The sequence below is a fragment of the Echinops telfairi genome, unplaced genomic scaffold, assembly GCF_000313985.2.
Source record: "Echinops telfairi isolate 266 unplaced genomic scaffold, ASM31398v2 ScPeMD7_7458;HRSCAF=8496, whole genome shotgun sequence".
Classification (NCBI taxonomy): domain Eukaryota; kingdom Metazoa; phylum Chordata; class Mammalia; order Afrosoricida; family Tenrecidae; genus Echinops; species Echinops telfairi.
The window spans coordinates 36512015-36520865 of record NW_022111358.1 but is presented as its reverse complement, the minus strand read 5'-3'; the positions used below and the strand labels follow the sequence as shown (position 1 = coordinate 36520865).

Here is an 8851-nt window from a genome sequence, read left to right as displayed (position 1 = left end):
GGGGGCAGCTGCAGCAGCAAGTCTTGCCCTGACTGTTGTGGTCGCAGGCAGAAAGGGGGGTGGCGCAGGTTCGAAGGGTTGGTCGTGACGTTGGTGAGAGCTCTGCGGGACGGAGGACCAAGTGCTAAAAGCAGGAATGTTTCCCTGTGGGAGCGAGAGGTATTTGTGGCCGGGCTGAGCTAGGGCTCCAGGCACTGGAGGCTGGTGACTCCCCAGCTCCCACACAGCGGCCACTCTGCGTGCCCGGCCCCAGGTGCCCGCGCTTCCAGCCAATGATCTGAGAGATTTCCTCCCAGCGAGGCTGACTGCCAGGCTGCGTTCAGACTCTCATGCCCTCCCACTGGCGCGTGCACGCTGAGAGGGCGTGCTGTGGATGAGGACATTGTCGCAGCCTTCCAGCCTTTGCACCCTCGTCAGAAGAACCCCGGATACGAGGTGGATGAGCGGCCCAAGCACAGGAGCTGGTGGTGTGGTGCCCAGAGCCGGGTTGTGGCCCTTCCTAACCCACAGCCAACGGTCCTGCCTCCAGTTTAGAGACAAGCTAGGGAGGGCGTTTGTCAAGTGTATCAAGTCCCTGGGGCTGAGACTCCCTGCATGTGGCTCCACACCGGTGAGGAAGGAGGAAGGTTTCAGAAGGGAGGGGAGGGCCAGCTCCATGGGGCAGGAGAGCACACTTGTGCTTCAGGCGCGTCTGGGGCAGGGCCTGTAGATGGGGCCGCTCCTGCCTGTGGGTGCAGGACCAAAACCCTGGAGAGGGTGAGCGGGGTGTCTTGAACTAAGCTTCCGGGGAGAGGACAGCCGGGGTACTTGCTGCTGGCCCCCGAGCACGGCAGCCCCCAAGGGGAGAAAAGACCCCAACAGAAGCAGTTCACCTCTGGGAAGGTGCTCTGGGAGCCATTGACCGTCCTCGACTCGCCTGGTAACAAGGCGGTTAAGGGCTGTTGTGGAGGAAGGACCCTGCCACCCACACTGTTAACAGGCTGTTCTGCTCAAGACCTGCTTGCAGCGCTGAGCCCATCCCCCAGGCTTCTTGTCCGATGCTGGGTCCCACCCTGCACCGGACGGATGGACGGGTTTCCTCATCAGGGTCCTCACACAGGGAAGGGCTCAGAGAGGTGTGGCACAGTCACATGTTGGCAATGGGTGGAGCAGATTCTGGGGGCGCCAGAGCCAGATTCCGCCCCAGCTCAGCAGGAAGGGCATCCAGAACCCCTGCTCACTTCTGTGTCACCTCTTGGGAAGCATTGGATTGAGTCCAGGTGACCCGGCTGCTCGGGATGAGGCTGTCAGCTCCAGTTTGGAGGTGATTTGCGCATTGTGTCCATCAGTGGGGAGGAGAAGAATGGGCGATTGGGACATGGTGTTCATAACCCAGGGCCTGTCTCATCGCAGTAAAATGGTTAGTTTTTTAAGGTAAACTTCATTCAGAAGCACACAGATCCGCCCATCAAAGCATTGCCCTATGAGTGACCTCTGGGATGAAGCTTCACTTCTCACCGTCCGAGCGGGACGACCCAATAGGACAGGGCAGAAATGCCCCTGTGGGCTGCTGAGACTGTCGCTCTTTGCATAGCAGCTGGTGGTTTCAAACTGCTGACCTTGAAGTTAGCAACCATAATTCGTAACCACTAAGCCACCAGGCCCCCTCTGCTGCATGTTAGCCGTTCCTTGTTCTATACCAAGATAGCTCACACTGTTTTGCTGAAATCAGGTCTTTAGCAAGAAGGGAAATTGCCTAGGTTTGTAATAACTTTTCTTTTCCTTTGCAGCTCTGGTACTACGGAGAACATTTGTTCATGCTGCACGGCCGGTTCCTCACTGTGATTCCTTATAAGTGCGAGGCCTCTTCCTTAGCAGGGGCCCTGGGGAAACTCAAACACAGTGTCGAGCCAGGTAGGCGCTTCTTACTTACATGGCTTCCTGGGAGCAAAGCGCTTTATGAGTTCTCGGTTTGGGGTATAGATTCCCACTCGATTTACAGAGCCTGTTCTTAATTATGGAATTGGCCCCAGTTGATGGAAACTCCCTCGACCCGAGAAGCTATCCTGTGAGCAGTTCATAGTGCGAGCTGGCATCTGAGGGGCTGCCCTTTAAGGAAGCCAGCAGGGGCAGTGAGAGAGCCGCCGCTGCCCCGCGCGCGTTGGAGCAGTGCTGTGCTCCTGCTGTGCCCTTTCCTGTCTTGGGATTTGCTGCTCTGAGCTCGGGACTGTGGAGTTCCGGGGACCTGCAGGCCTCTCTTGGACTGTGCACAAGCGGTAGGTTTGGTTGTCAGTCAACCAAAACATTCCAGAAATTGTGCGTTTGGTATTTTCCTAGGCATTCCTGCAATGTCCCATTTCGTAAACTGGGAAACATCTCAGGACTGTGGACTTGAATCCCAGAAGCCAGAGCCGCCCAAGAGAACTGTAAGTGGCAGGAGCGGCAGCCTAGACACCTTAGCGCAGCTGCTGAAAACCGGGAAGATGTGGAGTCGTGTGAGGGATTCCTGTTTGCAAAACTCGCCCAGTTCTTGACGGCAGGAAAGTGCGAGCTGGAGTCTAATTGACTCAGCCTTCGTCTAAAACCACATGTAGTCCTTTGGGCCGGGTGTGTATGTATTTTATAAAAGTGTTAGTTGTGAAAGTGAACGATTAGCAGTCATAGCTTTCTAGATGGAGATTTTAGCTTGTGCTTAAAAAGAGAAACCTCAGGAGTATTAAGGAGTTAGTTTGAAAGCTGAAGTGTGCCCACGTGTCAGGAAGGAAGGATGTGCTATTAAGAAGCTCTGAGAGTCCTTTTCGGTTGTTTCGCGTTCCTCTGCGTGGTTAGCCCGTCTTGTGCTGACTGGAGCTCGTGAGCCCTGTGTTTCATTTCAGTTACGAACGAAAAACGTGGCAGTGAGTTCGCAGCCTGCTGTTTCAGCATCCAGACAGCTTTTATTAACCATAAAGGTGAGCAAGCAACACAAGAAAGGAAAATTCAACCCACCCGGTTCAAAGAAATCCCGCCCTCTTTCTGTGTCTTATTTTCGTGATCCTTTTGGGAGCGGTAGCTAACAATTGAGGAATATCTCAGAGTTGCCGGGCGCCCTGGTGGCACAGTGGGTTAAGCACTTGGCGCACCATGAGAGACAGACCCGGCTGTGTGCTGTCATGAAGAAGGGCAGCCCGGACACCAGATGGAGCAGTTCTGCTCTGCCTCTGTGGGGCCCCTGTGAGTCTGCCAGCCCCACTTTAGCTGAGAGTTGCGGGCGGGGTTGGTCCTGCGATGCTGGGGGAACTCACACTGTGATACAGAGGAGCACTGGGCGGGTTTGCGATTTCGTCTCCTGGGGACTGTGATGCGTAGCCCTTTGGATCGCTTTTCCCTTTCCGGTGTGTTTTTTTCTGAAGCAAAACCTCCAGTTTCACAAGAAGGTACGCGAGACCTGAGTGAATTGAGCCACGTAGAGCTAGGACTTAGAAATCAGTGACATTTAAAACCGTGCCAGGCCGCACTCTTACTCCCGTCCTTACAGAATGGCACCGAGAAGCACATTGAGGTCGAGCTGCGTAAGTTTCTGGCTGCCAAGCAGAGCCCGGACTTCCACACTGCTGTTGGGGACATCGCGGCGGGCCTCCTGGGAAGGTGCCAAGCGGAGCCATCCTTTTACCCCCGGGGCTGCCTGACGCAGCTGGTCCAGACGCACGTGCTGTCTCACAGGTCGGGCCTCGTGTTGGTGGGACTGCTGAATGGTCTGCGCTGCAGCTTTCCGGCCACGCAAACCGAGGTCCGTTCTGTGTCTTAGCTTGTGCCCCGGCCTGATGGACCTGGCCGTGGAGAAGGCGGACGTGCAGCTCTTGCAGCTCTGTCTGCAGCACTTCCCCGACATCCCTGAGAGGACCACCTGCGCCTGCTTACAGCTTTTCCTCAGGTCGGTTGGACGCCCTTGGCCTTCGCTGCGTGTTCAGCAGCTGCACCCTGGGCTTTCTGGCCCTGGGTGTGCTGTGAGCGTGATGGGTTCTTCCCTCCCGAGCGAGGTCAAGCTGTGATGAGAATCCTTTGCTTCCACGGGGCATCTAGCATCGGGGATGACAGGCTCCAGGAAACGGACGTCAGCACAGAGTCGGTTTTCCACTGCGGCGATGCTGGGCAGGAGGAGCCAATGGAGATGCAGAAGGAAATTCTGGAAAACGGTGTCCAGGCTGCGGGGGACCAGTGCAGCGACTGTGACAGAGGGCTGCAAGGGAGGCCTCTGGGCAGCAACGAGGAGGCCAGCTCGAGCCCGGTGACGCCAAAGAGAGCGGCTCTGCTGTATCCTTTGGGACCAGGTGCTTCCCACTCGGCACCTCTGGACATAGTCACGGGCAGATAGAGCCAACAAGGTAGATCATTTTAGTGTTTTTCTTTTGTTACCTTTTCAACTTTTTTTCCCATTTCTGCTTGAAGTGGAGCTCAGTCCCTGCTCCCGGAAACCTGCCTGCAGCTTTAAGAAGCTGCCCAAGAGCGAACGTCCACGCGTCCGTGCGGCCCGAGAGTAGGGAGGAGCTCCAGGTGTGTTGCTTCTTGGTTAGGAGTTTGCTGAGTGATCCCGTCCTTCTGGGGAACTCACGTGTATAGAGTTAGGAAGGGCACCCACTCCCAGCATCCCCATGGTCTGGCCTGTATTTCTAAAGCAGTGGAGCTTCCTTCAGTCCTAAGCAGGAACTCAGTTCTTCACTCGGCGTACAGCGAGGCCTGCCTTCTGCCCCACCTGAAGGACATCCCCGCACAGCACGTCACAGTAAGTGGCCTTGCAGAGCCCGCCCGCTCTTGGGTCTGCCCTGGAGGGCGCTGCGCTCATTGCCAGGAAGAAGAGGGTGCTCAGCCGTGGGGTGAAGATTGGGTCAGGAGAACAGGGACATGCAGGGGGGCCAGGAGAAGCCATCTCCCTTACAGATGAGTAAGCGCTGCAAAGGGGAGGCGGCTCCCTGGCTGACTCCTCACCCATGAGGCCTCACCTGGGACAGGGCGCTCCATGCTTCTGGCCCCAGATCTTGGGCACTGTGTTTGATGATTCAGGGGGCAGTCTGCTGGCTGTGGTTTTCATCACGGTGATACACTGTCCCCCTCTCCCCTCCTAGCTCTTTCTCCGGTATTTGTACTTCCTGTATCTGAAGTGCAGTGAGAACGCCGCTCTGACTCTGCCTGGCACCCACCCTCCCAGCCTGAACCAGGTACGGCCCTCTGTTAACTGCCCTGGGGAGAACAGCCATTTAAAAGGCTGTATGAGGTGCCTCAACGTTTATTGCAGTAAAATATAATCTTTAATGAAAATTACTAAGTATATTATCACTGATGACGATTTTAAGAGTATGAATCAAAAGTCCAGTGACAACACTGTCCTTGGGGTAGATACCACACAAAGATGACTGATATTGGGAAGTTCTGTAAGAAATCGTTGGTACTTTCCGAGCCATGTTCAGAATGCCCTCCCAAAGTGAATTCCCCAGAACTCGTGCAGCCCCGCGCAGAGTCACTGTGTGCTCGCTCGGGTGCTCTCCTGCCTGGCCACAGCACGGTGAACCAGCGCCTCCAACTGCTGCCTCCCTCGGTGTCTGCAAGCAGCACCGGGGCTGTGCTGGGAGAAGACAGGGCCCCTCGGAGAACCTCTGGAGAAGAGCATGACAATAGCAAAGTCGTGCTCTCAGGAACCTCGGGGTCAGCCCTGTTTCCATGCAGTACTCTTTGAGGAGCAATAGGAAGCATTAAAAAATAATTGATAGCCATTTAGGGATGTATTATTCTCGTTTATGTCAGACACTCAGTTTGACTTTTTTATTTTAAAAATGTAGGTTTAACAAATGCTAAGTTTCTCGTTGAACAAGCGGTCCATCAATAACACAGGGTGTGGAGCCAGAGGGAGCCGGCTTCGCTTGCGGGCCCCACCCCCCACCCCCCCACCCCTACACACACCGCAGTAGGGCTTTCTTTTTGTCTGCAGACTTACCTTCCTTTTTGTCCGCCACAAATTGTGTGTGTGTGTGTGTGTGTGTGTGTGAGAGAGAGAGAGAGAGAGAGATGTTTGGGGGGCTGGTTCACATCCATCTGTCTGCCTACGACTGTTGTGAACCCTTGGCAGTATCTCATCTGGCCCATTGATCTTGAGGTTCATCGGTCGCTTGCATGACGGTGTGCTCTTGTCAAGCAGCCTGTAGCCAGTGTCCCTTGCACAGAGACAAGAGCTTCTGCTAGGTAAACGCCCAGAAGTGAAATGGCGGGACGAGAGGGAGGGAGGATGCTGGCAGTGTGATTTCAGACAATGCCTTTCAGCAGGGATCTGGTGACAGGCGCTGCCCCCACCCACAGTGTACCTCCTTTCTCCTGTACCTCCTTTCTGACGCCTGGTACAGAGAGACCTCCGACACACAGGTAGTGAAAGTTTTGTTTGCTGAAGGAACCCCGGTGGCATAGTGAGTTAAGCGTTGGGCTGTAAACCACAAAGTTAGTGGTTCAAACTTTCCAGGATGCCTCACTGGAGAAAGATGAGGCTGTCTACTCCCATAAAAGATTGACAACCTCCAAAGGCCCATGGAGCAGTTCTTCTCTGGCCAGTAGGGTACTATGGGTCTGAACCGGTGAGCGGTCTTGGTTTGGGTCAGACTGTGAAATGTGCGTGATTGAGAAGTTGGAAACATTGTGAGCATGACCACAGTGTGTGACACATGGATGGGAAGTGAGAAACGTGGTGTTGACAGGCATGCTCAACGACACATTGCGGGACATTTGTTTATAAAAAAATGTTACTTTTTGCAGTTCAGTAAAGCCTAGTGCAGGAACACAGGTGTTCCTGTGTTGTCCACCTCTGCCTCTCAGGTGGGCACCAGACGTTCATTGGCATCTCTCTGTGATATGGACGAAGCAGGCTGCCTAGTTTGGCCAGTTAGAGTTCTTTTGTGGTCTCTGACCAAGTCGGAGCCTGGGAGCTTTTTATTTTTTATTGTGCTTCCTCTCTGTGTATTTCGCTTCTATAAAGTTCTTCGTATCTCACCTTTGTGAAAACAGTCTCACTGATACATTCAGGAGCGCCGTGCTGTCATCACCACAGTCGCCTGAGAGGCACGTAACCGTGGTTCGTGTGCATCGGGAAATGCTGCCGGGGCTGCCTGCCTCGGGCCTTGTGCTCGGTTACGCCTGTGCCACACACACGCTCGCAGCTTTGCTGCTGTCAGAACTGACCCAACAGGCCGCTTTGGGTTCTGTGGTGCTTCGAGCCCTCGCCCGCCTGTCCGATGAGAAGACGCCCACTCCTGCTTCAGGTCCTGCAAAGCTGCTGTTTGGGTTTCTCACCGTTGGATTCATCCAGGATTTTTTCTTTTTTTTTTTTTTTTTGGAGTAGGGAATTTTACCTGTTTCTCCCTCCCAAAAAAATTAGCCATTTTTTCATGGCAGTGATATTTGCACTTTAACTACTTTATTCAAAGACGTAGGGCTGCCGAAGATACCGTTATAAAGAGTAACTTCACTTTAGTTTGAGGCAACCTCGCCTATGATTCACAGCATTTTCTTCTTGTGGCATATGGGGGTGACCAGGAAAATAGGGGGTGAGGGGTGTCTCTTTTCACATGTGCAAGTAATTATCAAAACCCATTTTAGAGAAATGAAATGCAGGCACTGATGCTCCCTGGGGGTCCCAGCCTGGCGGTGGGTCCATCACCGGTGAGTCTTGTCAAAGTTCAGGATCTGCTTATGTCTGCTGAAGAACCATCTAGAAGCAGGATGGAGCCCTTTCGTATTCCTCAGAAGTTCCAGCCGTCTCTAGCTGCAGGGAGCCGGGCCTGTAGGAGCGCCTCTGTTCGTACAATTGTGGGCGTAGTTAGGGCCTTCGTCGTGAGCTTGAGCATCTGTCTGTCTACAGATCATGGACTGGACCTGCCTGCTGCTGGATGCGAACTTCACAGTTGTGGTGATGGTTCCAGAAGCAAAGCAGCTGCTCACCAGTCTGTACAAGTTTGTGAAAGCCCAGGTACGCCGCTGGCCGCTGCGTGCTGCGCTGCCTTCTGTGCGCCCAGGCGAGTCCGGGTTCGCTCACAACTATTTCTTCCTCCAGATCAGCGTCTACTCTGAACTCAACAAGATCCAAGTAAGTTTTCAGGAGCTGCAGAAACTCAATCAAGAGAAGACTCGGACAGAACTGTATTCCATCGAAGTGCTGGAGCTCTTCTGAGGCTCTGCGCCTCCTCCTCCTCCTGCCCGCCTCGAGCCACGGGACTGTGCCAACTGCCACCCATCGGGGGTCTGCACACTCCAGGGGAGCCCGTCCCAGTGTGTGGCTGCTCGCAGGAATTCCAGCCCACACACTCACACCCTTTTTTTAACATCTGTAACTGAATTGGTTTTAAGTACTTATTTGTGTATAGATGTCTTATATGTGTGGAATTATTCTTTTAATAAAATCACTGCCGCTGAAGCCATATTCTAGGGAGAAAGTAAGTTTTTCGGTCAGAGCTGTCCCACCAGGGCTGGGGGAGCATTGCTGGGGCACTCGCTCTGCCCCGTTTCCCAGACCTCTTACCTGCTTCTACTTTCCTCTGAGCGTCCAGAGTGAGAAGTCTCTCTCTCAGAATGCCAAGGTTGGTGACCACAAGGCAGCTTGCTTTTCCCAGCTCTGGACAAGCCCCCTGATATGCAGAAGTCCCACCTTCCATCGCTTCCCTGGCAGTGCCAGCAGCTTCCTGCTCTGACAGCTGTCTGCCTTGCAGTGGCTCCAGCTTTCCCGGGTTTTCAGGTAGTGGAAACAGTTACAGGGTAACTGATGGTTCCTTCCAGTTTCTGACAAATGGAAAGGTTTTATGTAAAATAAAAGTTTTTGTTTTTTTGGAGATTTAAAAACTCATTATTTTACATTGTAAAA

The 8851-nt window shown here is 53.7% G+C and overlaps 1 protein-coding gene across 1 annotated transcript in view; it reads left to right on the top strand.

Annotated features, from left to right (window-relative positions):
* The window catches only part of NOL11 (nucleolar protein 11), a 20532-nt gene extending 12119 nt beyond the window's left edge, over nucleotides 1-8413 (top strand). The window contains exons 9-18 of the mRNA XM_004707281.2: nucleotides 1770-1893; nucleotides 2317-2405; nucleotides 2856-2930; nucleotides 3497-3681; nucleotides 3767-3892; nucleotides 4042-4272; nucleotides 4663-4741; nucleotides 5082-5174; nucleotides 7856-7963; nucleotides 8048-8413. Coding sequence (XP_004707338.1) covers nucleotides 1770-1893; nucleotides 2317-2405; nucleotides 2856-2930; nucleotides 3497-3681; nucleotides 3767-3892; nucleotides 4042-4272; nucleotides 4663-4741; nucleotides 5082-5174; nucleotides 7856-7963; nucleotides 8048-8164 — 1227 coding nt within the window. The 3' untranslated portion in view covers nucleotides 8165-8413. The remainder of the gene's footprint in view (nucleotides 1-1769; nucleotides 1894-2316; nucleotides 2406-2855; nucleotides 2931-3496; nucleotides 3682-3766; nucleotides 3893-4041; nucleotides 4273-4662; nucleotides 4742-5081; nucleotides 5175-7855; nucleotides 7964-8047) is intronic.
* Nucleotides 8414-8851: the final 438 nt, after the last annotated feature.